General features: G+C 63.0%; 2 protein-coding genes across 6 annotated transcripts; one reads left to right on the forward strand and one right to left on the reverse strand.

Annotated features, from left to right (window-relative positions):
• Window positions 1-230: 230 nt before the first annotated feature.
• YKT6 (YKT6 v-SNARE homolog) lies at window positions 231-8,154 on the forward strand. 2 transcript variants are annotated; one of them, XM_049831174.1, is made up of 8 exons: window positions 231-337; window positions 941-1,063; window positions 3,910-3,992; window positions 4,827-4,927; window positions 5,494-5,598; window positions 5,763-5,828; window positions 6,384-6,485; window positions 6,963-8,154. In XM_049831174.1, exons 2-8 carry the CDS (start codon window positions 960-962, stop codon window positions 6,996-6,998), a joined length of 597 nt encoding a protein of 198 aa, XP_049687131.1. In that variant the 5' UTR covers window positions 231-337; window positions 941-959; the 3' UTR covers window positions 6,999-8,154. The 2 variants fall into 2 exon arrangements, with proteins under 2 accessions (XP_049687131.1, XP_049687132.1); XM_049831175.1 differs by having other exon boundaries at window positions 250-337; window positions 922-1,063.
• A 1,697-nt stretch (window positions 8,155-9,851) lies between these two features.
• Window positions 9,852-26,510, reverse strand: CAMK2B (calcium/calmodulin dependent protein kinase II beta). 4 transcript variants are annotated; one of them, XM_049830709.1, is made up of 20 exons: window positions 26,394-26,510; window positions 23,208-23,267; window positions 22,590-22,644; window positions 22,416-22,481; window positions 20,617-20,689; window positions 19,903-20,005; window positions 19,344-19,427; window positions 18,982-19,076; window positions 18,638-18,760; window positions 18,456-18,539; window positions 18,047-18,089; window positions 17,389-17,463; window positions 15,664-15,701; window positions 15,504-15,575; window positions 14,355-14,399; window positions 13,976-14,024; window positions 11,341-11,416; window positions 11,167-11,261; window positions 10,110-10,344; window positions 9,852-10,015 (listed from the first exon to the last, which is right to left on the reverse strand). In XM_049830709.1, the coding sequence occupies exons 5-19, from the start codon at window positions 20,641-20,643 to the stop codon at window positions 10,112-10,114; spliced, it is 1,242 nt and encodes a 413-aa protein (XP_049686666.1). In that variant the 5' UTR covers window positions 20,644-20,689; window positions 22,416-22,481; window positions 22,590-22,644; window positions 23,208-23,267; window positions 26,394-26,510; the 3' UTR covers window positions 9,852-10,015; window positions 10,110-10,111. The 4 variants fall into 4 exon arrangements, with proteins under 4 accessions (XP_049686666.1, XP_049686665.1, XP_049686663.1 ...); XM_049830708.1 differs by having other exon boundaries at window positions 15,664-15,704; XM_049830706.1 differs by lacking the exons at window positions 22,416-22,481; window positions 22,590-22,644; window positions 23,208-23,267; window positions 26,394-26,510 and adding an exon at window positions 21,418-21,490 and having other exon boundaries at window positions 15,664-15,704.
• Window positions 26,511-27,393: the final 883 nt, after the last annotated feature.

The raw sequence follows: 27,393 nt of genomic DNA on the forward strand, positions 1-27,393 counted from the left end.
CCACCCCCCCCCGCAAAGGACGCCGGGATAGAGCGCCCCCCGTCGGAAGTCCCGCGGAAGAGGCCCCGCCCCATGACGCCAGGGCAGCGCTGATTGGCTCCCCAGCCCGGAGGCGGGGCCGCGAGCGGCGATGAGCGAGGCCGGAGAGAGAGGCAGGCACTTATTGGTCAAGAGGCTGAGGGGGCGGAGCAGAGCTAGCGTGTGCGCAGAGCAGGCGAGGCCCCGTGGCAGTTGCCCGGGGTAGGTGTCACTTCCGGCCTCTGCGGTTCTGCTTCCGGGTCGCGCTCATTTCCCCTCGTCGGTCGCTGTTTCCTCACAGCCTGTTCCGGAGCCGCCGGTACCGGACGGGGGTTTAGCCACGGGGGGGGGGCGCGGGGGCGCGGGGAGAACGGGATGTTGAGCTGGGCTGTACTGGGGTGGGGGGCTGGGCTGGACCAGATGGGTTGTACTGGGGGGAGGGGCCCGCTGGTCTCGCTGGATTATACTGGGGGGCTAGGCCAGCTGCGTTTTACTGGGGGCGGGGGGGGGAGGGGGGCTGGGCTAGCTGGGTTATACTGGGGGGGCGCTGAGCCAGCTGGATGATACGGAGGCGGGGGGTTGGGCTAGCTGGGTTATACTGTGGGGGCTGGGCTAGTTGAGGGCAGGGGGAGATCAGATGTGGGGGACGTTGCCGGGGCTCGGGGCCTGGCTAGGCTGGGGGAGGCGAGGAGTGGGGGGTCGGGGCAGGCTCTGGGGTGTGGGGCAGGTGAGTGCAGGGTGCCTGGGGCTGGCGTTTAAAGGATGGAGGAGGTTTGGGTGAGTCAGGGAGACCCCCAGCCCCAGGGGCAGGAGGAGGTGTCCTGGGGAGGCCCAGGGGAGAGGCCTGGCCGTGCAGGGGGGGGGTTCCAGTGGCTGCAGCCTGGCCCCCGTGTCACCCACCAGGTCTCCTTCTTCCCCCCAGGATAGCGGGAGACGCCACGATGAGGCTCTACAGCCTAAGTGTCCTTTACAAAGGTGACCCCAAAGTGCATTTATTGAAAGCTGCTTACGATGTGTCCACCTTCAACTTCTTCCAGAGGTCCAGGTGGGTGTCTGGGGTGCCAGAACCTCCCAGGAAGATTTGGGGTCGGGGGAAATCTCTTCTGTGCTCTGCGGGGCTGGCACATGGCTTAGGCAGGACCTTGGGGAGAGGGAGTAGAAGCTTTTGGGGGAGTTTCTTGCCTGTTCCGCTCCTGTGTCACCGGATGTGCAGTGGGAGAGCTAACAGGCTTCTCCTAAGGGATAAACCCACCAGAGACACTCCCCTGGGGAGCTGTGACCCTACACATGCCGTTCAGTGCTGCAAAACCCACTTTAAGCGATCTTTCAGCCTCAGGAACAGTGAAACCTCGTTTTGCCTAAAAGCCACTCACGGCCAGCAGCAGGAGGTCAGGTTTGACTCAGTAAATCACCTGCCATAGCCAAGCGATAAAATCTGGGTGCAGGGAGACACCCCAAGTGCTCAGGTCAGCTCTTCTCCCTCCAGCAAGTGCCTAAACCCAGTAGTCATGGCAGCTTATGGGGTGCGAGAGGCGAGCGGGAGGAGGCTTGTCTTTGTGTCAGACTAACAAGGCTCGCATGACACCTCCGGTATCTTTTTAATTAGGTGTTTGGTCTAGTCTTAAACTTTTTCCAGCCCGCAAACCTCTGCTCGGGTTATTCTGATGGCTTTGGGTGAGTCAGTTTAACCCTGAACATCAGTCTGGGCTCCCGAATGTCCCACTGCCCGCTCTGTGTACACGGAGAAATTGCAGAGCTCTCTCAGCAGCTGCCCTAGAGCTTGCAGCTGAAGGGAGCTCCCAAAAACCTCCAAAAGCTGTAAAATAAAGCAGGTGCCTGCTGTGAAACAGCTCGTTTCCCAGCACCCGGCTCCAGACGATAAAGGCTTTAGGAAATACTCACCTACGGGACTTGAATTTTCCACGCCCCGTCCTTGCCAAGATTTTATGGAGCCTTGAGTACATTTGGTTCTGCAGTTCCTGTGATAAAGAAAAAATACTGAAGTAAAATTGTCTTAAAAAATACTTTCTTAGCCAAATTAAAAAAGCTGTGCCAGTGCTGCCAACGCACGCAACGGGGACGGATTGCACCGGGTGAAGTAATCTCTTAAAAACCCAAATCACTTCGTAGGGGCAGCTCTCCTTTTTCCAAATCCTGAGAAATTTCCCTGTGTGGTTTTGCCGTTGGCTATGGCCGAAAGAGCCGCTTCCCTGGCAGCAGGCTGTTTCTTTGCTTAAAAAAGTCTTGTTTTTTGGGGAACAGCATTGCTGTTTGTGCAGGGTGAGGTGGTGTCTGCGCTTGTTAGTCTCGTAACTTTTCTCCAGTAGTTAATCCTTGTCCTGAGCTGATTCCCTGGTTGTGCTCGGAGGCGCTGCTTGGACCTCGGTGCCTGTGTGAGCACCGCCTAGGTGTGATATTAAGGTGTGATTAAGTTAAGTTTGGGTTAAAAATGCTGCATGTACATTTTTTTGAGGCTGTGGAGTTACCAGAGACTTGGGTTTGGGGTTTGAATCTGGGATAAACATGATTGTGGTTCCTGGGAGCCATGAGAACCTGCTGGGCAGGGGGACGGGGCCAGCTTGGCCGTGCCAGCACAGGGTGTCTGCCATCCAACCTCTGCTGTATCATTTGGCAGGGTCAGGAGCATGGTGTGAGAGAATGAAGTCTTTGGTAGCTGATTTCTCTGGGAATACTGTGAAATAATGGAATTGCGACAGTGGGGGCTGTGGCTCCCAGCAGATCCCCAGACATTTCGGTCCTCTGTTTCTGCTAAACTTGGATGTTAAGAAATCTTTGGGCCAGTCTTTTCTCTGCAGTGCCTGGAAACCTGTCGGTTCAGAGTCTGTCTACAGCCAGTGTCTGATTGCGTGGTGTCCAGGCTGGGGGAAATGCAAAAAAACCCCTAAGGAATAAGTAAACTGTGAGAGGCAAATCCCTGTTCTGGAGTTGCTTCCAGCAGTGGAAGGCAGCGAGGAAACCGCGGTCTTTGCTGCGCTGGTGTCCATGTTCATTGACATCTCCTCGTCACATGAAGTTCCCAAGTGGGAGCTGTTGGTGTGGGGGGTGTTTGAGCAAACTCTGTAATCTGAGCTTTGACAGTTTTTCCTTCCTGGGACTTTCCAGCTGAAGTGGGGAATTTGTCGCCTCATGTTCATTAATCCCTGGTGTACATTGGGAGTAGATTTATTTTGCACTTGCTCGTGATTTTTGGCCTCTTTTCCTTTACTGTGGGGTGAGGAGGAGGGTTTACACAGGAAGCCTGTTTGGCAGGACTCGAGTCTGGGCTCAGGAATGTTTTCCATACTTAGAGCGAGTCTGGCTTAAGGATCTTCCTTAACTTTGACTCAATGTGGTAGGGAACTGAGGTCCATTTGTGGGTCAAATGGCCTCCCTGGGATGCCAGAAGGCCCCAAGCACAGGATAAAAGCTCAGGCAGGAGAAGGGGCTGGAGCACCCATGCAGACCCTCGCCGTGAGCAGGGCGCAGCTGGTCCTCAGGCTTTAGCCTGGTGGTTTACTTTCTGCTAAATCACCAAAAAGCAAGTTCAGCCCAAGCGTGCGAGTCCCTCATTGCGGCCGTAGGTGTGTGGGTGCTCCCCTGGGCCCAGCGAAGCTGGAGGTGTTTGGGTGGTGGCTGCAGCTCTGCATAGGTGCAGGGGCTGACCTCTTCCCTGAGGAAAACCCACAGCTCGGCTATGTCCCCGCTACCTAAACGTGGTGGTGGGGTCGTGGGGAAGGGTTTCAGTCTGCCCAAAATGCTGGGGACCTCTGGGACAGATGATCTCTCCCATCATTGCTGCGCCAGCACCCCCTATAGCTCACTGGGCCACATGCAGCTCCCGCAGAGCTGGGTCCCCTCGCAGACTCAAGCGCCAACGCTTTGTGTTTGCAGCGTGCAGGAATTCATGACCTTCACAAGCCAGCTGATCGTGGAGCGCTCAGAGCTGGGCAGCAGAGCCTCCGTCAAGGAGCAAGGTAAGAGGACAACCCAGGGTCAGCACGTGCAGGTGCACGTGCTTCCTTTCTTGTCTGTTTACAATTAAAAAAAGAGACTTCAAAACAGCTCCCAGGCAAGTAGCACTAAAGGCATGAGGTTGCTGAGACGGGTGAGAGCACAGCCCGCACCGCAAGAGAGGTTACAGGAAGAACAGCGACCTGCCTGACAGCCAGCTGCTGCCTTTGGGCTCTCTTCCTCTCCTTGCTACCCTTGGGACACTCGGAGCTGTCGGGCTGTGCTCCTGCCACCCCTCAGCTTGCTGGCTTCATCCTGTTCCCAGAGGGGTGGCTGTGCTGGCGCAGCCTCCTTCCCTTCTCCCTTGAGCTCTGCCATATGAGTCTGGGCTCCGTACCCCGATCTCTGGCCTCATCTCCAGCCTCCGCACCCTGCTCCACGTGCCTCCCAAACCCCGAGACATGCAGGGTGTGGCCCAGAATTGGCTGCTGCAGCCTCTTTAATGACACTCCAGGCTTGTGACAAGTTGTTATTTACTAAAATCAGGCTGAACACTTCACCCTCTGTTTTTGTTTAACTCTGGCAGTACCTGCTGCCCTGGAAAGCTAGTGTCATGTCCCATGTCATGTGGCCAGGCTGCTGTAACCAGCTGAAGCGCAATGTGGGGCTGATTTTGATCCTCCCTTGAGCCCTTCCCGCTCTCCTAATGAAAGCATGTGAAATGCAGTCGCTGAATGAAACTTCCCAGGGCAATTTGTGGGTTGTGGAAGAGCTGCTGGGGCCAGGCAGGAGGTAGCAGGTGCTGGGGCAGGCTCTGGACCTTCCCACTGCCTTTCTGACATAAATTCTCTGCCCAGAGTACCTCTGCCATGTGTACGTCCGGAACGACGGGCTGGCCGGAGTGGTGATCGCAGATAATGAGTATCCGCAGCGGGTTTGCTTCACCTTGCTGGACAAGGTGAGCATGCGACCTGGGAGCAGCACTGAAGGTGACAGGCTGCAGTGGGGCTGCTCTGGGGAGTGCCTCCACATCTGCTCACGCTCTGACAAGGAAATAACCCTCCTGCTCATTAGCTGGGGGACATCAGACCTGAGCTGAGCAAGATCTGGCCAGCCCAAGGACTTCCAAGCCATGCAGTGACTTGGCTTTGCCTGCTGGGACTTAGTCCCAGCTCTACTCTGCTGCCAGCCTAGGCATAGGCCTCACAAACACCTTGTCCTCCCTGCTTGGCTTGCGTTTTATGTGGGAAAACTGGGTGTAACCACGCACCCAGCGTTGCCAAAAACTGGCGATGACATGTCTGGCCGCCCTGGCAGGGCACAGGGCTTTGGGGATGGTCGGGGACAGCCACCCCTACCTGGCATGGGCATTGCCGAAGAAGTTGGTTTCTGTCTCTTCCCTTGGCTTGTTCAAAAGGAAACAAGAAGAAAAATCTTCTTTTTTGAGGAGAAAATTCTTTCTGCCAGCCGTGGCCTCGCAAGCAGAACCACCAGGCAGTAACTGCCCAATTCCTTGTGTTGCAGGTGCTGGATGAATTCTCCAGGCAGGTCAGCAAAATTGACTGGCCTTCGGGATCCCCAGCGACAATCAGCTATGCAGCCTTGGATGGATACCTCAGTAAATACCAGGTATGGCCTCCCCAGGACCCCCGCAGATCCTACGCAGAGACCGGGAACGCTCCCCACAGCCCCCAGGTCTGGAGGTGGAAGCGTGTGACACCCCGGCGTGTGCCGGGACACCGGTGCTGTGGGACTGGGGCGGTGGTACTGAGGCACTTTTGTTTCTCTCCGAGAACCCCCGTGATGCCGACCCGATGACCAGAGTGCAGGCGGAGCTGGATGAGACCAAAATCATCCTGGTGAGAAGGATGTAGGGCCCGCAACCGGGATGCTCCAGCTGGCATGTCTGCTCGGGGCCATGGGGACGCCCTTTTGGGGGTTGGGGTGTAGGGTGGCCATCAGGGTGATGGGGCCATCCTGCCTTCTCTGTTCCCTGGAGACATTCCTGGTGCTGTGGGAGCTTCCTCTCCCCTTCCCTTCCCTCTGGGCTCCTCCAAGCTGGCCCAGCACAACCCTGGGGGCACTGACACCCCCCAACCTCCGCTTCCCTCCTCCAAACCACGGTCCCTTCCCTGCGCAGTGTCACGTTCTCACTTGTCTTCTGCTTTAAATGACCTGCATGCGCTGCTGTTTTCACCAGGGGCTCTTCTCCCAGTTGCTGTGACCTTCCCATCTTTATTGGGGCTGGCATTGCCCCCTCCCTTGCTGCAGAGCCAGGGTGGCTGTGGGAAGGCAGAGGCTCATTCCTGGATGGGGACATGGTGGCACCTCCATCTTCTGCTGGGGGCTGGGGAAGGAGTGGGGAGTGCCCAGGGTACCAGCACTGTGGGTCAGTGCCATTTTTTTTTCGGCAGCACAACACCATGGAGTCGCTGCTGGAACGAGGAGAGAAGCTGGATGACTTGGTCTCCAAATCGGAGGTGCTTGGGGCACAATCCAAAGCCTTCTACAAAACTGTGAGTGCGGCTTTTCATCCCAGGGGAGGGTCACCCCCTCCCTGAGGAGCCAGCAATGTCCTGGGGTTGGGGAAGGGCAGAACAAACTCCTGGGGCAGAGGATGTGGGTTCCAGGCAAGGACCACCATCTGCTGGCACAGCTGCTTTGGACCTGGAGGGAACTTGGTTGCCCAAACTCTGGCTGTGGAGCTCCTTGGCCCCTCGCTCAGGCTGCTCCTTGTCCTGTGGCCAGTAGAGGGTGATGCTGATCCCGGCTGTGGTGATTCCTGGCGCAGGCTCCAGCTAGGGCGATGGCTGGGGGGGTTAGATCTGTGCCACGAGCCTTCGGCGTGGGGGCACTGGGTGTTTGCCTTCATGGCGAGCCGTGAGGGCTGGAACCGTGCCGGCTTCCTCTGGTGGGAGGAGGGCTCTGCAGCCCCCCCTTGGCCCTTGGGGACCTGCAGCGAGTGTCACTGCTGCTTTTCCTTCTCTTTCCAGGCCCGGAAACAGAATTCCTGCTGTGAAATCATGTGACGCGGACCCCAAGGTCTCCTGCTCCGGACCACCAGGCCTTCGCTCCCCTTTGGACCTCACCCAGGACAGAAAGCAGAAGCCCGGGGGCGGGTTCCCGGGCCTGGGCTGCACTGCGGAGGCCAGGGACAGGCCAGGGCCTCCTCGGCGCTGCGGTTTTACGTGACTTTTGTTTTTTTTTTTCATCTCGAGGGGATGCCAAGGCCAGCATCAGGCTGGCACCCTGTGGGATGGGGGGAGTGCTGGAGACCCGCCGCCCTCACTTTTCTCCAGGGTGACTTGGACCACGGGGTGCCCAGCCGTGCACCCACCCTTGCCTTTACACCTGTAACACTAGCCAGCGCCTCGGCGTCCCGACACTGCCGGCCCGGGGGAGTTGGGGAGAGAGGAGCTAGGGCTCCCCGCTGCCATGCGTGGGGCTGCTTAGGGGGAGCTGGGGAGGGGGTCTTTTATGTATTTGTGTCCTTAGAGCAAGCCCAGGGGGGTGGGAGAGGGGTGGGAAGGGAAGAAGAGGTGCTTTCCTCTGGTGGGGGATGCTTGCTGCTGGGTTATCACCTGTTGCCTCCCTGGGCAGCTTTTCCCAGTGCAGGTGAACTGGAAGCTGTGGCCTCTGTCCCTGGGGAAGGGGCAGGACCGAGGGGGTGAGTGGGGGGTGGTGTCACCTCTGGGCCCCTTCCCTTGCTTCAGTGGGGGGATGTGGAAAAGAGCCAGGGCGGGCTTGGGCAGCCCACACTCCCTGTGGCCCCCCTGTCCCCCTTGCTGGTTTGGGCAGGGGCAGTCTGCCCCCATTGCTCCAGCTGTGGATGTGTCTGAGGCTCCCCCCCCAACACACACTCCCAGTTTACCAGCTGCCAGATGGGGAAAGGGAAGCTGGCTGGAAACCAGCCCCAGTGCTTGGCTCCCAGGCTGGGGATGGCTGGGGGGCTCACCTGGCTTCCTTGCGCCTCACAGCCCACCCCTCCCCTGCTCCCATCAGCCTGGGGCGGGGGGGGGGGCAACAGCGCCTGCCGGGTGCCCAACAGCCCTTGCTGCCTCCTCTTCCTCCTCCTTCAGAAGGGAAAAAGCTTTTGCTTGAGACTGTATCGTGATCGGTGTTGCCTATCGTTTCTGTGCCGCTGGCTCCACCAGCCAGGCGGGGATAAAGTTGTTTTTGGCAATTGTTGCCCAGCTCTGGCTCTCTTTGCCATTTTCCAAGGGTGGAATACGGGCTGTCCTGGGTACGGATCCACTCAGCCTTCTCCCTCCACCTACTTTTTTTTTTTTGTCAGTTGTTTTTCCTCATAATTTATTTGCAGTTTTCCCGAGACAAAAACAAAATCAGAGTCATCTTTTACACTTACAAGGCTCAGAAAGAAAAGACGAAGGGGGCAGGTGGGGGGGAATATGCCGGGGGTGGGGGGATTGGAAAAAGAATGAGAGAAAAGGGGAGGAGAGAAAAATTTGGCAACGATCCACCAGCATTCATGGGACAGTAACAGCTCAGCTCAGCTCCTCGACATACAGCATTAGCGCCCGAGGTTTGCTCCCGCGCAAAGGGCATGCAGAAAAAATAATAATTAAAAAAAAAAAAAAAATCCCCCGGCCCTCCCGCCCTTGCACCCCCCACCCCCCCCCCCCCCCCCCCCCCCCGCAGCCAAAATCAGCCCCCAGCAACACGGCGCCTCCGGACGTGGAGATGGAGGAAGGGGAACCCCCAGGGAAAACGTGTGGCCGAGCTGGGGAGTGCCCAGAGTGGGGTGATGCCTCCCCCGGGGAAGGGGAGTTGTGGGAGATGGGGTCCCCCCGGGTGCTGGCCAGAGGGCAGGGGTGCAGGAGGGGAGCAAATGCCCTTGGCCGGAGCTGGGAGTGTTGCCCGGTACCCCTATGCCATGGCGGGGGGGGGGGGGGGGGGGGGGAGCGGCAGGGGGACCCCTGGCACCCGGCGGAGCAGCCTGTGCCCCCTAAGAGACCCGTTCTCTTAGTCTAAAGTGCTTTCGATGCTGCGTCAGTGCTGGCTGGATCGCCCCGATCCCCCCACCCCGATCCCTGCCGCCTGGGCCACAGCCCCCTGGCCGCCCCCCCCCCCCCCCCCCCAGCCCCATTACATGGCACCCACATTCCCCCCTCTCCCTCCAACCCCATTACCCCTGCCAAAAAAAGCTGCCGGCACCCAGCCACCCGCCTGCCCGGGGAGGGGAAAGCAAGGTGCTGGGTGCCTGGTCTTTGTCAGTGGGATGGGGACATGGGGGTGCCTGCCGCGGGACACTCCCAAAGGCACCCACCGTGCCCCCACCCCAGCAGCACCCACGATCAGCCTCAGTCCCCTGTGGGCATCGCTCCTGGTGCAGCAGCAGACTTTGGGGGGGGGGGGGAGGGGGTTGGGTGTTGGTCCCCCTGCCCCCCCCCACCTCGCTTACCACCCAGCAGCCCCCCCCCCCCCCCCCCGCCCCGGGGCTGGGGCCCCCCGTGGGAATTCAAAAATAAAGAGCTCTCTCTATGTACAGGGACCAGGAAGGGAAAGAGCGAAAGCGGCGTCCAGAGAACAACATCCACCACCAGCAACAGCGAAACGCCACAAGCACAGCCGGGGGGGGTCAGGACCCCCGCCACCACCACCACCGCCCCCCGCCAGCCAGGAGACACCCCCCCCCCCCCCCCCAAGGCAGAGACAGGTGGGGGGGTTCTGGGTGCAGAGACACCCCCCCCCCAGCCCCCCTGGCTGTGGCCGAGCGGCTGGGTTGGTTTTTGGGTGTGTGTTTGGTTGGGTTGGGGTTTGTTGGTTTGGTTTCTTTTTTTTCCCCCTTTTTTTTTTTTTTCCTTTTTGTTGTTGTTGTCATTTTGGCTTTTTTTTTTTTTTTTTTTTTTTTTTTTGTCTTTTTGTTTTCTGCAAACACAGGCACTGGAGGGAGGGGAGGATCAGGGGCCGGGGTGGAGGGGGGGACAGGCATGCGGACGCGTGCTTCGGGGCCGCAGCTCCGGCTGCCGGCTCAGCTCCCATCGCCGTCTCCGTCGGGCTGGAACCAGGACAGCCACCGCGAGCTCTGCGGGGATGGGGGGGCCCCCCGCCCCGGGGTGAGCCAGAACCAGGGTACACCGGTAGCGCACCCCCCCCCCAAAACCTGATCCCGCTCTCACCTTCACTGCAGCGGGGCAACAGGGGCCCCCGAGCCGTGGAAGTGGACGTTCTGCCACTTGCCGTCGCGGCGGTGCCAGACGCGGGTCTCCTCCGACTGGCTGGTGCGAGGCCGGCCCTGGGCATCGATGTACTGGGTGAGGCGGATGTAGGCGATGCAGGCAGCGTCCTCGCCGATGACGTGGACGTGGGGGTTCAGGATGGTTGTGTGGATCGGCTTGTTGTTCTTGGAGAGCACTGCGGGGGGAGAGCGGCCGTCAGCGGTGCGGGGAGGGTAACGGGCAGGGATGGTGGCAGGGCAGGCGGATGGATGGCCAAGCAGGCACGGGGCTGGGCAGGTGGGGAGGGATTCAGGGAAGCAGGCAGGATGGGCAGGCAGGGTGGATGGACAGGCAGACGGGACAGGCAGGTTGCACAGGCAGGATGGATAGAGAGGCTGGGAGGGATAAAGGCAGGAGGGACAGGCAGGATGGGCAGGCAGGGAGGGATAGAGGCAGGGAGGAGTGGATGGACAGGCAGACAGGATGGGCAGAGAGGCAGGATGGGCAGGGATGGTGCAGGCAGGAGGGACAAGCAGGCAGAGATGGGTGGATGGACATGCAGACAGGACAGGCAGGCAGAAGAGAACCAGATGGGGAACAGGCAGGATAAGCAGGGCAGCAGGCAGTGGCCAGGCAGAGTATGGGCAGCGGAACAGGAAGGATGGGCAGGACAGATGGACAGACGGACCAAGCAGGGACAGAGAGGGGACAGGCAGGGGCTACTAGGCAAGGGCTGGGAAGTTTGGCTGGACAGAGGGACAGGCAGAAAAATGGGAGGCGATGGACAAGATCGCCTGGCAGGCAGGTGGGGGGGGCAGACAGGAACAGGCAAGGCAAATAGGCAGGGGACGGACAGGATGGGCAGGCAGGCAGGAGACAGGCAAGAGGGGCAGGCAGGACAGGCGGGGGGGAGCAGGCAGGGGTCAGCAAAGGAGGCAGGCAGGATGGACGGGGATGGATTGGGCAGGCAGGGGACAGGGAGAGGGCAGGCAGGGCGCAGGCAGCGCCGGGCACTCACAGTTCTCGAAGTAGAAGCGGTGGAAGTCCATGCCCTCCACCAGGTTGCCCAGGGCCTCGGGCTCAAAGGAGGTGAGCCCCGGGTCGCAGATCTTCCTGCAAGGCAGTGGGTGAGCAGCAGCCTTGCCCGGCCACACCCTGCCCCGCCCTGCCCCACCCTCGGGACCCCACTCACGCATAGGCTTCAAAGTCCCCGTTGTTGACGGCCTCAATGAGCTGCTCCGTGATCTTGATGATCTCCTGCTTGCGGGCTGGGGGGGGAATGGCCAGTGTCACCACCCCGTCCCTGTCCCCACACTGGGGTCCCCTGGGATGGAGGGGAGGGATGGGGGGGGGTGTGGAGATGGGGGGGATTGGGGGGGGTGGGCAGGAGAGGGATGGACAGACACCGTGGGGATGGGTGGAAGGGATTTGGGGACGGACATGGTGACATGGGACATGGAGAAGGGACATGTGGGGAGGGGCGAGCATGGGCACAATCAGACAGCCCATGGAGCAGGCACAGACAATGGGGACAGACAGCCGGACCATGAAGACAGACGTACAGACCTTGGGGACAGAGAGACTATGGGGACAGATGCATGGGCCATGGGGACTGACAGACGGACAGACACAGGGACGTCCGTGTGCCCAGGGTCCCCGCAGCTCTGCCGCACCGGTCTCGGCACCCCCATGGTCCAGGTGTCCTGGGCCCTCCCAGCATGTCCCAGTGCTGCCCAGTGCCATCCCAGTACCAGCTCAGCATTTCCCAGTGCATCCCAATGTTACCCGTGCATGTTCCAGTGCCATTCCAGTGCATCCCAATACAGCCGGTTCCATACCAGTGTCTCCCAGTGCCATCCCACTGTGGCTCAGTGCCATTCCAGTATATTACAATAGATCCCAGTTCCATGCAAGTGCATCACAACACACCCCAGTGCCACTCCAGTGCACTCTGATACATCCCAATGCATTCCAATATGCCCCAGTTCCATCCCAGTGCAATCCTACTGCATCCCCGTGACACCCCAGTACATTCCAGTGCACCATGATACACCCTAGTTTACACCAGTACATCTCGGGGCCATCCCAGTGCATTTCAGTGCAACCCAGTGCCAGCTTACTGTGTCCCAGTGCCATTCCAAGCATTCCAGTTCACCCCAGTTCTATCCGAGTGCATGCCAGCATCATACTGTTGAATTACAGTGCACCTCAGTGCAAGCCCAGTGTGTTCCAGTGCCATTCCAATGCAGCCCATTCCACTATATTCCAATGCTTCATTTCACCCTGATGCCACCCCAGTACCACTCCAGTGCATTCCAATACAGCCCAGTTCCATCCCAGTATGTCCCAGTGCGATCCCAGAGCATATCGTTACACTCCAGTTTGCACCAGTACATCCCACTGCACCTCAGTGCCAATCTACTGTGTCCCAGTGCTATTCCAGCGCATCCCAATATATCCCAGTTCCATTCCAGTGTATTGCAGTACCATTCTACTGCTTCCCAGTACCATTCTAGTGCCTTCCTGTCCACCCCAGTTCCATCCAGTGCATCCCACTGCCATTCCAGTGCACCTCAATTCATCTTGGTACCATCCTACTGTATCCCAGTGCATTCCAGTACCATCCCAGTCCATTCCTGCGTCACCCTGTGTTCCAGTGCCATTCTGCTGCATCTCAGTGCCACACCACTAGATCCCAGTGCATCTCAATGCCACTTCTGTGCCATCCTAGTGCATCTCAATGTTTCCCAGTGCAATCCAGTGCCATTCCAGTGCATTCCAACACAGCCCAGTTCTATCCCAGTATGTCCCATTGTCATCCTACTGCATCCTAGTACATTCCAATACAGCCCAGTTCCATCCCACTGTGTACCAGTACTGCTCTAGAGCATATCGTTGCACTCCAGTTTGTCCCAGTGCACCCCACTGCATCTCAGCGCCAATCTACTGTGTCCTAGTGCCTTTCCAGTGCATTCCAATACATCCCAGTACAGCCCAGTTCTATCCAGTGCATCTCAATTAATCTTGGTACCAACCCAGTGTGTCCCAGCATCATTCCGGTGCATCCCAGTGACATGCCAGTCCATTCCAGTGCCACATTAATATTTCTTAGTGCATTCCAGCACTACCCCAGTGCATGTCAGCGCATCCCAGGCCATCTCAATGAATCCCAGTGCATGTTGGTGCATCCCAGTGCCATCTCAATGCATCCCAGTGCTGTTCTAGTCTGCCCCTATGCCATTGCAGTGTGTCCCAATCCATTCCAGTTCACTCTGATGCATCCTAGTGCCATCCCAGCGCACCCCAATGCATCCTGGTGCCATCTCAGCCCACCCCAGTGTCATCCCAATGCGTCCCCGTGCCAGTACAGTGTGTCCCAATCCATCCCATTTCCATCCCAGTGCACTCCAATGCACCCTGCTGCCATCCCAGAGCATCCCAGTGCCATTACAGTGTGTCCCAATGCATTCCAGTTACATTCCAGTACACCCCAATGCCTCCTAGTGCCATCCCAGCACCATCCCAGTGCATCCCAGCTCCATCCCAACGCATTCCAGCACCCTCCCAGTACATCCCAGTGCTGTCCCAGTGCCATTCCAGCACACCCCAATGCACCCTAGCGCCATCCCAGCACCATCAAATTGCATCCCAGTGCACCCTGCTGCCATCCCAGTGCCATCCCACTGCACCTCAGCTCCATCCTAGTGCATTCCAGCACCCTCCCAGTGCATCCCAGCTCCATCCCAGTGCGTTCCAGCACCCTCCCAGTGCAGCCCAGTGCATCCCAGCGCCAGCCACTCCCCACAGCCCTCCTGCTCCCCCATCACCTTTTGTGTCCTCATCCTCGATAGTGGTGTTGGTGCTATCGGACGACTCCTGCCAGCGGGACGGCGGCGGTGCAGGGGGAGAGAGACAAACAGAGAGGGTCAGAATCCGGCCAGGCTGGGGATGGAGGGGGGGATGAGCCCGGCTGGGGCTCGGCAGGACCCCAGCGATGCCAGATACTGCGGGGCAGGGGAGCCCCTGCCGTCACCGCGCCCCGTGCGCGCTCCTCATCCGCTCCAGCGCCACGTCAGCCCCCTCCCTGCCCTGCGCCATGGCTGATGCTGGGGGGGGGGGGGAGATGGAGGTGGAAAGCGGGGCCCCAAATGACCCCGGGGGCTAACGAACGCGGGCGAGGCGAGAAGGGAAGAGAGGCAGCAATACCTTTATGCCGTCCGCGGGGTTATGAATTACGGTAGTTTGAGGCTCCTATGGGAGAAGGGAGAGAGACAGAGGCGGGGGGGGGGGGGGGGGGAGGAAGCGAGAGCCCGGGAGGGGGGACAACGGAGCAGGGGGGACGACGGAGCGAGCGGCACGCGGACGGGGGCGAAGAGAGACCCAGACCGGATTCGGGGAGGGGCAGAGGGGGGGAGAGAAGCAGAGAGTCATTAGTCCAGCAAAAGCGAAATGGTTTAATTCACAGAAAGACGGAGGCTGGAGGGCGGGGCGGGGGGGGCAGGAAGAGGGGAGAGAGTCGGGGGAGAGAGACTCAGGGGGACCCCCGTGGACGGTCGAGGAGGAGCCGGCCAGGTCGTGGAGGGCAGCCCCGTGCCCATATCCTGCACTTGCTGTGCCAGCCGGGCATCCCTGTGCCTGCGTACGCCACTCACTGTGCCAGCCGAGCATCCCTCTGCCCGCATCCTGCACTCGCTGTGCCTGCCGGGCATCCCCATGCCCATATCCTGCCCTCCCTGTGCTGGCTGGGCATCCCCATGCCCGTATCCTGTACCTGCCGTGTGGGCTGGGTATCCCTCTGCCCGTATCCTGCGCTCAGGGAACCAGCCAGCCACGCTCGTGCCCGTATCCTGCACTTGCTGTGCCGGCCAGGCGTCCCCGTGCCCGTATCCTGCACCCACCTTGCTGTCCGCATCGCCGGGTCATCCCCGCATCCTGCACCCGCTGTGCCAGCCCGTGCCCGTATCCTGCACTTACCTGACCGGCAGGGTCGTGCTCAGCATCCCCGTGCCCGTATCCTGCACCCACCTTGTCTGTACGGCGCAACATCCCCGTGCCCGTATCCTGCACCCACCTCGCCGTCCGCATGACGGGGCACCCCACGGTCGTATCCTGCACCCACCTTGCCGTCCATCTTGCGGGGCACCCCCGTGCCCATATCCTGCACTCCCCCTCCCCATTCTCGTGCCACCCCCCCCCCCATCCCCAGTGACACCAGGGACAGCCAGACGGACAGACAGCCGGACGAGGTTGGGGGGGGGGGGGGGGGGGCGCATGGCGATGGATGGGATGGGCTGGCGGGATGGATCTGGCCTGGGGGGGTGGGTGGGGGGGTGGGTGCAAGGGGGGGTCACCTACCAGCGCGGCGGGTGGGAGCGTCCCCTTGGGGCTGGTGACACCGGCACTGCCTTTGGTGCTGTTGGTCTGGGGCTGGGGGGGGGAAGAGAAAAGAGGTGGGGGCTCAGTGGCACGAGGCGGGTGGGGGAGGCCCCCCCCCGGCCCCCCCCCGGCCCCTCACCTTCACGCCGTCCGCCTTCTTGTTCAGTAAGCTCTTAGCTGCTGCGGGGGGGGGGGAGAGAGCATCAGCAGCTGACTCCTCTTTTGGGGACAAGGGACACCTTGTGTGTGTGTGTCCCCCAACACCCCCCTCCCTGCCCCCCACCCTGATGCCCCCCCCCGGGTGCTGGCAGCACCCACCACCCCGGTGTCGGGGGGGAGGGGGGGACACGCTAGGAGGGGGGTGTCCCCATCCTGGGGGAGGGTCCCCATCCTGGGACACACACACATGAGCTGGGGGGGGTCCCCATCCTGAAGGCCCCCGCGGGGGGGGCAGGGCTGGCTTACCTTGGAGAAATGCAGAGAGGAAAGCGAGAGAGAGAGAGGAGGGGGGGGGGGGGCGAGAGAGAAACGGGGGGGGGGGAAGGAGGAAAAAGGGAAAACATAAAAAAAAAAAACATAAAAAAGATGAGTTGAGTCCAGGGGTGGGGCGGCCCCCTGTGCCCCCCCAGTGTCACCCTGGAGGGGGACAAGGACGGGGCAGGGGGAGCATCTGTCACTGCTATCTCGGTCTCTGGCCAGTGTGGGGGGGACAGGGACATGGCGGGGGGGACACAAGTGGCCGGGGCGGGGGGGTGTCACCTCGAGCATCCTCATCACTTCTCTGAGCTCGGGGACACCCCCCCGCTGGCATCATGGGGTAGGGGGGGGCTGTGCAGTGACAAGTCTGGTGACAGCAGGGTGGCACGGAGCAGCACCCAATGGGGAGGGGGGGGCTGATGGGGGGGGGAAGGGGACACCCCTGCCCCCCCAGCAGACCCATGTCCCCACGGGGGTCCCTGGCGGGGTGTCCCCAAGGGTCCCGGTCCCTCCTCTGAAAGCAGGCGGGCGCTGAGAGGTGGGGGTTTAAACCAGAGCCGAATTGGGGGGGGCCGGGGATCCCCGGCAGGGGGGGGCCAGCTATAGCCCGGGGAGGGGGGGGGGGCACGGTTTAAGACCCGCCGAGTGTTTCGCGGCGCCACGAACACCGGCTGCAGCTCTCGGGAAGCCGTGCGGGGGGGGGCATGCAGGGGGGTGCACATGCAGGGGGGCAGGCGTGCAGGGTGGGGGACACAGGGGGGGCACGGGGGGCACATGGGACATGCAGTGGGTTTGCCCCCCTCCATGCGCCGGTGTGCCCCCCCTGTGTGCGGAGGGGGGGGCAGGGAGGCAGTGCCATGGGGTGGGAGCAATGGGTGGGGACGACACCCTAAAATTATGCCACTCCCAGCTCCCCGTTGCTGACCCAGGTGGGTGTCCCCAGGGGGTGCCACCACAGTGTTCCCCCCCCACCAGGGACCACTGGCCCAGAGCAGGGCACAAGCACCCAAGCAGCCCCCCCGAGATTGGGGGGGACAAGCACTGGGGGTGGGGGCCACCACAGAAACCCCCCCCCCGGGACCAGCTTGGGGGATGACAGTGGGGGGTGGGGGCAGTGGCATCTCTCGGTCCCCGTGGGGAGGGGGAGAGGCTAGTGGGAGGGGGTGCGGGGGGGGGGGGGCAATGCAGGGGGGCCATGCATGCGCTCCGATTTCCGAGGAGGGCACCCGAAACCCGTTGGGGGGGAGTGTAGGTGAGGAAGAGGATGGTTGAGGGGGGGACAAGGGACAAAGGATCTGGGGCTGGGAGTTGGGGGGGACACACACACAGAAACCAAGCGGGGCCGGTGGGGGGGGGGGCCGGGGGGGCCCTTTGCGGACGCGTCTACCTTGTTCCACCAGCCCCAGGGGGGCCCCGGCGGCGGCCGCCGACATGGTCGGAGGAGCGGTGGTCTGTCTGCCCACTGCGGGCAGGAGACGGGCAGAGGACGGGCAGGAGACAGAGAGAGAGAGAGAGGAGAGAGAAAGGGAGCAGAGCTCCTGTTAGGGAGGTGGGGGCAGGTTGGGGGGGGGGCTGCAGCCGGGACCCCCACCTTCCCACCCCTCCACCCTCCCCAACACCAAGTCCTGGAGTGTCCATCACCCTGGCCTCAGGCCTGGGGGTGGCTGACACTGCTCCTTCGTCGTGTGTGTGTGTGTGTGTGTGTGTGTGTCCCACCTCCACGTGTGTGTGTCCCCCCGCCACCTCCACCGCCAGCCACTGGACTGGGGGGGGGACACAACACAACACGGTGACAGGGCACTACCTGCTGCTGTGTACGGGGGGGGGGGGCCGGATCCTGCCCCCCCCCTTGGCTAACGCATGCCCCCATCCTCGCGGACAGGGAAAAAAAGGGGGGGGGGGCGGGTTAAGGGGGTGGGGGGTGGGAAAAAGAGAGAAAGACAGCGACAGAGAGACGGGGAGGGGGGGCACCGGCCTCGGCGGGGGCTCGGGCGGGGGGGCTGTGGCCCCCGGCCCCCCCTGGCCAGCGGGAGCCCCCCCCTTACCTGAGAAGTTCCTGGTGGCCAACATGGTGGTGAGGATGGCGCCCTGCAAGGGAGGGGGGGGTGCAGGATGAGACCCTGGGACAGGGCAATGGGATGGGGGGGGCAGGATGGGGCCATGGGACGGCGTGATGTGCCAGGCAGGGCCAGGATTGGACCATGCTGCACCAGGTACCACTGGGATGGGACTGTGGCCCTTGGCAAAGCAACAAGTGTGGCCAGGATGGGACCGTGGGGTGCCTGGGACAGGTCGGTGCTGCACCAGGCGCTGCCAGGATGCAACCGTACTGCACCAGGCATGGGCAGAGTGGGACTGTGCTTGTGGAAAGGGATGGTGCTGTGCGGGGTGGGGGAACACCAGGCACGGCCAGGGTCGGATCCAGCCCAGGCTTCTGCCTGGAGAAGATCTCACCTTGAGCTTCCTCCGGGCGTTGAACTTTTTCAGACACTCGACTGTCTCCTGCCTGTGCATCATGGAGGCCACAGTGGAGCGTTGCTGCAGGGGACAAGGGGGATCAGCGCCAGGTGTCGGTGGCCACAGGGCCGGGGGACACACACTGGGGCAGGGGGACGACGGGGGGACACAGCACTTACGCAGACCCACGGGTGCTTGAGGGCTTCGTGGGCTGTGATGCGCTTGGCGGGGTTGATGGTCAGCATCTGGTTGATGAGGTTTTTCGCTTCGGGGGTGACCGTGTCCCACTCGGGTGAAGGGAACTGGGGGGGGGATGGGACACACGGGGCTGGGGAGGGGCAGCCCCACAGTGCCCATGTCCCTCCACCTCCCCACATGTCCCCAACCAGCCACGGGAGACATGGCCCAAAGCCATCCCCCAGGCTCTGCCTGGTGGTGACTAGCTGTAGCATCCCTCAGTAGGTTCCAGAGTTAACGGGCCAGCCAGCCACTGTGCGGGGGGTGCCTGGCACCGGGGACTTACATCGTAGGCACCGGCCTTGATCTGTTGGTAGAGTTTGTGCTGGTCCTCGTCCCAAAATGGCGGGTAGCCCACCAGCAGGATGTACAGGATGACACCTGGGTGAGGGAGAGCGGGGTCAGGGCCAGGGTAGGGGGGCTGGGGACGCGGGACAGCGGTGTCCCCGAGATGGCCTGTCCCCGTGCCAGCCTCCCCAGTGCTGCCAGGATGGCACCGTCCCCCACGGCAGCACCCACCCAGCCGGGAGAGCGAGGCACGGCCAGGGCACGCAGCCCTGGACGGGGAGAGGGATGGGGGGACAGGGTGGGACCGGGATGGAGATCAGGCAGGGCTCAGGCAGGAGTCGGGCAGGGACGGGCTCTTACCGCATGCCCAGATGTCCACGGGTTTGCCGTAGGCCTCTTTGCGCAGGACTTCAGGGGAGAGGTAGCCAGGCGTGCCCGCGAAGCCTGGGATGGAGACGGCAGGAGCTGAGCTGAGCTGAGCCGAGCCGCCGTGGCGGGCAGGCGCAGGGACAGGGACAGGGACAGGGCGGGATGCAGTGGGCATGGTGCAAGGACACAGTGGGCATGGCACAGGGACACAGTGGGCACGGGACAGGGATGCGGTGGGCCCGGGGGGGTACGCAGTGGGTGCGATGCTGTGGGCACGGGGCAGGGATGCAGCAGGGATGGGGCAGGGCACGGTGGGCAGAGGACAGGGACGCAGCATGGCGCAGGGACAGGGTGGGAATGGGGGGATGCGGTGGGCATGGGACAGGGACGCGGTGGGCACAGGAGAGGGACGCGGTGGGCACAAGGAGATGGACGCGGTGGGCACAGGAGAGGGACACGGTGAGCACGGTGCAGGGACAGGGTGGGCACCGGGGGATGTGGTGGGCACTGGAGAGGGACGCGGTGGGCACGGGCAGGCGGTGGCACTCACCGAACCAGGCCTGCTGATCGCCTTGCACCTCGATGGCGAGGCCGAAGTCGGCCAGCTTCACCGCCGCCCCTTTGCACTTGCTGGCCAGGAGCAGGTTCTCCGGCTGCCGCGGGCAGCGCCAGGCATGGGGTGAGGAGGGGACAGGAGGAACCGGGCCAGGGGGGAAGCAGAGGGGGCTTTGCAGCGGCCGTCGAGAGGGTCCTGCCCATCTGCCAGCCCCCCCCCATCCCGCGGGCAGGGGGGGCTGAGCCCCGTGCCGAATGGCCAGGGGGTGCCCCGGGTGGCAGAGCCCCACAGGTCAGCGTCACCCTGTCCCCATGTGTGTCCCCCCGACCCACCCCATAGCCAAGCTCGAGCCCCTCCCCACCCCACACCCCGATGGGGGGGATGTGGGGGCGAGCTGGGGTGGGGGGGGTCACTGTGGACACCCAACTCAGCGCAAGATTGTGCTGTGAATTGCGGGGGGGGGGGTCACACACAGCCCCAGAAAAGGGAGATGGCAGCTGGAGGCACTCAGAGCAGAGGGGACACCCCCCCCCCAGCCCCAGGGGGAGCTCATTAACCCCCACCCCTAGGACCTGGGGGCTCAGGAACCCACTGAGCTGGGTCGTCCCCCCCCAAGCTGTGGGGACCCAGGGACCCCGAGACCTGGGAGGGGGGAGAACTGCCCTGTGCAGAGGGATGGATGGACGGTGGGGGGGGGGTGTCACTCACCTTGAGGTCCCTGTGGACGACCCCCATTTGGTGACAGTGGAGGACAGCCTCCAGGATCTGCTGGATGCAGTGGCTGCGTGCAAACGTCGAGGGGGGGGTCAGGGGCACGCTGCCCCCACCACCACCACCACCTCCTGCACCCCCCCCGCCTGGGGGCACCTGGGACCTGTGCCCCCCCTCAAACCAGCCCCCTGCCCCGCTGCCCGCACCGCGCTGCACCCTGGGGGGGATGGGACCCTACAAAAACAAGCAGTGATCTCACATTGCGGGGGGGGTGCTGAGCTTGGCACCCCCCCCCGTGCCCCTGCCTGGGGCGGGGGGGCTCACCCCTGGGTGCCCATCACGGGGTGCTCCCATCTTGGCATGGAGCCATGGGGGGTCACCCTAATGATGATGCTGTGCCCCCCCGCTCCGTGGGGACCCCTCCCAGCCCTGCTGCTGCCCGGACGCCGGGGTCCCCCAGACAGGACTCACGGGGGGGGACGGGACGGGGGTGCGGGGAGGGCAGATGGAGACGAGACAAGAAAGAAAGAGGGAAGGAGCAGGGGGATGAGAGGCTGAAATGGGGGTGAAGGGGGGCCCCCGCCTGGCTGGGGGTGCTGGGGCATGGAGGGCGGGGGGCAACCTCCCTGCAAGGGGGTGCAAAAAAAGTGGGGGCAGGTGTCAGAAAAAGGAGGGAGGAGAGAGCCCCAAAGTGGGGTCCCGGCAAGGGGAGCGGGGGGCCGGGAAGCGGGATGCTCCAGCGGGCGGGGGGCAGCGCGGGGGGCACGGCCCCCCCGGCCCCCCCCCCGTTATACTGACCTGCGGCTCCCTCTGCACAGGGGCAAAGTGATGGGTGGGAGAAACGCGTGCTAATAGCTCATGGACACAGTGACTGCAAAACAAAACGGGGGGGCGGGGGGGGCAGGGGTTGGGGGGACAGGATGGGGAGAAGAGGTGGGAGAGGGGGGCAGGGTGGGGTAAGGGGGGTAGGAGGGGGGCAGGATGGGGGGCAGGAGGGGGTAAAGGGGATGGGAGGGGGCAGGATGGGGATAAAGGGAGGGGGCAGGATGGAAGGGCAGGAGGTGGGAGGGGGGCAGGATGGGGGGCAGGGGGGCAGGAGAGGGGATGGGAAGGTACAGGGGCAGGAGGTGGACCAGGGTGGGGGGCGGGTTGGGGGGCAGGAGGCAAAACACAGGGAAGGGTGTGCCGGGGCAGGGGGGAGCAGGCAGCGAGCAGAAGGGCAGCGGTGGGACGGACGGACAGACACACGGACGGACACACGGACACGCACAGAGCCCGAGCGACGCGTGATGGGAGACGGGGAGGTACAGGGGAACGGGGAGGGGACGGGGGGGGGCACGGGGGGGGCGGGGGGGAGGCGGAGATGGGGGGAACGAGAGAGGGGGAGAAACAATGTTGTGAAAGCCCAGAGACCACGGGGACGGGCACATGGCGGGCACACAGGGCACTGGGGTCTCAGCACCGGCACGGGGGGGGCCCTGGGGGCCCCCCCCCCCGCCACCAGCCTCCCCCCAGCACATGTCATGACAGCGCCAGGCCTCAGCGGCAGGGGGGGGTAGCATGGGGGGGGGGGTGGGACGTGGGGGGGCCCACTGAGCACCCGGCAGCAGAATGGAGCCAGTGGGGGGGGTTATAATAATGGGGGGGCACCCCCCCCCACCCACAGGGTGCCCCCCCTGCCTGCCTTGCTGGAGCTGCCCCATCCCTGCAGCCCCTGGGTGGGGAAGGGCACTGGGGGGGGGGGGGCGGGGGATGTCCAGGGGTGTTTGGGGGGGGTCTGGGGCATAGGGGCTCACCTGGCATCAGCCTCACTGTAGTACTCCCGCGCCACGATGTCCTCGAAGAGCTCGCCGCCGGTCACCCTGCAACGCAGCCGGGGCACCACGTCACCCCGGGACCCATGTGCCCCAGGCACCCCCAACCCCCTAGGACCCCCCGACACCCCCTGACCCCCCCCCAGCCGCACTCACAGGTCGAAGACGAGGTAATGGAAACCCTCCTCTGAGATGCTGTCGTGGAGCCGCACTGTGGGGACAGGATGGGGACGGGGATGGGGATGGGGACAGGCTCAGCCTTGGCCCCAGGAGCCCCCGGGGCAGCTGCCATGTGTGACACACATGTGTCTGTGTCACACGCAGCCCTCACACCTGCACCCGGCGTGTCCCATGGTAGCACCCAGCAGGACCCCAGGGTGGCACCCAGTGTGACCCCGGGGGGCACCCAGCATGTCCCAGTGGTGCCACCCAGCAGGACCCCAAGGGTAGGACCCCATATGTCCCCAGGGGAGCACCCAGCACATCCCCATGGTGGTACCCAGCGTCTCCCTGGGATGCGCACCCACCAGGACCCCACATGTTCCCAGGGAGGCACCCCCCCCATGGTGGCACCCGCCATGCCCCCGGGGCAGCATCCAGCACGTCCCTGGGGTGGCACCCAGTAGGACCCCAGGGGTGAGACTCCACAGGTGCCCAGGTGTGCACCCAGCATATCCCAGTGTGGCACCCGGCGCGTCCTCGGGCGGCACCCAGCAGACCCCCAGGGTGACCCCCAGGGTGGCCCCCGTGTGTCCCGGGCTAGGCGTCACTCACCGATGTTGGAGTGCTTCAGCAGCCGGCAGATGCGGGCCTCCCGCTCCAGCTTCTGGTGGTCTGGGGACACAGGGGTCAGCCAGGGCACCCATCCCACGCCCCTACCCTGGGACCCCCCAGCCCCACATGCACCACAGGGGGTCACCTCTCCCCATCCCTGTCCCTGTCCCTGGCTGGAGGAGCTTGCGGGTGCCCACGTGTGAGTGCACGTGTCTCTGTGGGTGCAGGTGTGCGTGCAAGTGGGTGGGTGTGCAGGCATGCACAAGGGTGCAGGTGTGGGGGGGTGTCAATGGGGACTGTGCATGCCTGTACTGGTGTGCGTGTGTGTGTGTGCGCACCTGTGGGCACGTGCACGTGGGTGTTGGTGTGTCTGGGTGTGCATGTGTATGCCGGTGTGCCGAGGCGTGTGTGGTTGTGCACGTTTATGCAGCTGTGCGCGTGTGTGGATATACATCTGTGCGGTTGCGCATGTATGGATGTGGGGGGGGGGTGTGCAAGCATGCGTGGCTGTACGTGGGTGTGTGTGTGCATGTGGTTGTGTATGTGTTGCAGGTGTGCAGGTGTGGATGTATGTGTGGCTGCCCAGGTACCTGGAGGGGGGTTGTACATGTAGTTATGCACACGTGTGCAGGCACGCCTGTCTGCGCAGGTGTGCCTGTGTGCAGCTGGACCAGTGTGCACGAGTGTACCGCTGTATGTGGCTGCACTTGTGTGTGCGAGCGTACCTCTGTGTGTGTGCAGCTGTACCTATGCGTGGCCACACGTGTCACATGTGTACCCATGTTTGCCACTGTATGAGTGTGCGGTTGTACCTGTATATGCAGGTGTACATACATGTGCCTGCATGTGACTGTAACTGTGCGTGCAGCTGTGCATCCGTGCAGCTGTACCTCTGCATGTGGCTGCACCTGTGTATGCGGCCATACCAGCATGCACGGCTGTATCTGTGTGTGGCTGTACCTGTGTGTGTGGCTGTACTTGTGTGTGTGGCTGTATCAGAATGTGGCTGTACACGTGTGTACCTGTGATTGCCACTGTATGAGTGTGCAGCTGTACCTGTGTGTGGCTGTTCCCGTGTGTGTGTGTGTGTACCAGGGTGTGCGGCTGTCCCTGTGTATGCGCGTGTACCTGCGTGCAGCTGTACCCATGTGTGTGGTCGTCCCTGTGTATGTGTCTGTACCTGTGCACACAGGCTGGTGCCCAGCCCCTCTGTGCCACACTGCGGCCTGGGGGTGGCTCGGGGGGGCTGGGGGCCAGGCAGGGCAAGGGCTGTGCTGGGCAGGGAGGACACATGGACAGCGGTGTGCACCTGCTCACACACACACCTGCACACGTGTGTGTGTACGCACATGTATAGCCATGATCGCACACGGCTCACACATAGTGCACACCACCCCCGCACACATGTGTGCACGCACACCGATGTACAGTGCACAGAGACAACGCACACACGTGTGTGTGCACACACACCCACCTACACTGTACTCACACAGAGCAAACACGCTGCTCACACCTGTGCACACACATACAGCCGTGGCCAAGGTACACACACGTGTGTGTATGCACACAGAGTACACCCCCACGCGCTCACTGCAACTGTACACTGCCTGCTCACACATGTGACCCCCCCCCCACCCCTACATCCACGCACCCTGTGCACACACATGTCCCACACCTGCACACACCCCATGCACACAGTGGGCACACACACTGCTGAGGTGTGTGCACACCCCATGACACACTACAGGCACGCACGCACACACCCTGCTCACACGTGTGCACACTCATAGACCCCCACGCATGCAGTGCATACACCTGTGTACGCATTGCACACACATGCTGCTGACATGTGCACATGCACCCACAAACCCACTGACACAGTGCACACACACATGCTCTGCCTGCTTACACCTGTGTGCACACCCCCATGCACACCGAGAACACACACACACTCCTGTGCATGCACACGCTCATGCACCCCCCACTGCTCACATGTGTGCACACCCACACCCATGAACACACACATGTGTGCACACACATATGTGCATGCACACACACCCCTGTACGCATCACACACACACACTACACACCCCTGTGTGCGCACACAGAGTTCACACTGGTGCACACACACACCCATGCACACACACACACTGCACACACCTGTGCATAACCCCCCCGCATACACGTCACACATCCCTCGCACCTGTGCAAGCATGCATCCCCATGCACGCACACACCTGTGCATGCGCATGTGCCCATGCACACAAACTGCTCACACCTGTGTGCATACACACAGAGAGCTCACAACGGTGCACGCCCTCCCCCCCCAGGCACACACAAACTGCTCACACCTGTGTGCATACACACAGCTCACAACGGTGCACACCCCCCTGCCAGGCACACACAAACTGCTCACACCTGTGTGCATACACACAGCGAGCTCACAACGGTGCACCCCCCCCCCCCCAGGCACACACAAACTGCTCACACCTGTGTGCATACACACAGCTCACAACGGTGCACACCCCCCTGCCAGGCACACACAAACTGCTCACACCTGTGTGCATACACACAGAGAGCTCACAACGTTGCACGCCCCCCCCCCCAGGCACACACAAACTGCTCACACCTGTGTGCATACACACAGAGAGCTCACAACGGTGCACGCCCCCCCCCCCAGGCACACACAAACTGCTCACACCTGTGTGCATACACACAGAGAGCTCACAACGTTGCACGCCCCCCCCCCCAGGCACACACAAACTGCTCACACCTGTGTGCATACACACAGCTCATAACGGTGCACCCCCCCCGCCAGGCACACACAAACTGCTCACACCTGTGTGTGCACATACACACGCACACAGAACCTGCTCACACGTGTGCACCCCCCCCCCCCCCCCAGGGGACACCATGGCTGCTGTGGGCACCGAGGGGGAGCCCAGGGCGGGGGGGGGTGTAGGATGGAACTCGTGGGGCAGCAGGAGGGAATGGGGAGGGGGAGAGCCGGATCCAGCCCCCACGGAGCACCCCCCACCCCCAGACGGCACCCTGTGCCATGAGCACCACGGGTGCCATGGGTGTCACCATGGGCCCCAGGTGGCTGGGCTGGGGGCTGGCCCCGGGGGCACCCACACCATGGGTGGGGGTAGGGTTTCGGGGGGGGTGGGGGGGTGGTTGTCCTACCTCTGGCAGAGAGCTTTTTGGTGTTGATGATCTTGGCGGCGTACTCATGGCCGGTGCAGAGCTTGACGCAGCGCCGGACCACCGAGAAAGCCCCCCTGGGGAGGGGGACAGGCTCAGCGCCCCCTGCCTGCCTCAGTGCCCCCTCCCCCCCAAAACCAGGCCTGGGTGGGCTCCCACCCGTGACTCAGCACCCCGTGGCTGGGGGCTGCGCCAGCCGTGACTCAGCACCCGGGGGGTGAACCCCGACACCGAGGGGGGGGGGGCCGACGCCGCTCGGCCCCCGCCCCAGGCACGCCGGAGACCTGCGGATGGGGGGTGCTGGGGGGTGCAGGGCAGGAGCGGGGGGGCTCGGTGGGGCGAGTGCGTGGCAGGGGGCCAGGGGCCAGCATCACGGAGGGGGTCGCGGGAAGGATCCAGCACCGGCAGCCCGTTGCCATGGGGACGGCGGGTGGCCCGGATGGCAGCGGTGGCCATGGTGGTGATGGTGGTGGCGATGGTGGTGGTGGCGATGGTGGCAGCGGGCACAGGGCCCGGCTGCGGACCCGGCGGGGCACGGGGGAGCCAGCAGCCACCGGCTCCCTCGGGACGGGGACAGGGACGGGGACGGGGACGGCGTGAGCGTGGCCGTGCCCACGCCAGGCAGCGGCACCCGCTCGCCCGCAGCCCCGCCAAGTGCCACCACCACCTGTCCCCCTTCCAGGACTGACGTCCCTGCCCATCCCCTGCCTGTCCCCTGCCTGCCAGGGTCCCCAGGGGCAGCGGGTGTCCCCGCTCTGCCTGTGCTCAGCAGCACCCATGCCTGGGGGCGGGGGGGGAGGTCAGGGCCGCGTCTGGCGGGGGGCACAGAGGGGACCCTCGTAGGGCACGTCCCCCCGAGCTGGGCTGGGGACACGGCAGAGCCCGTCAGCACCCCGGCCCCGCCGTGCCGAGGGTCGTGGGGGACACGCGCGGGGGCCAGGCCATCCCCTGCCACCACACGGGGTCCCCACATCCCGGGACA

This window comes from Accipiter gentilis, chromosome 28 (assembly GCF_929443795.1).
Source record: "Accipiter gentilis chromosome 28, bAccGen1.1, whole genome shotgun sequence".
NCBI lineage: Eukaryota > Metazoa > Chordata > Aves > Accipitriformes > Accipitridae > Astur > Astur gentilis.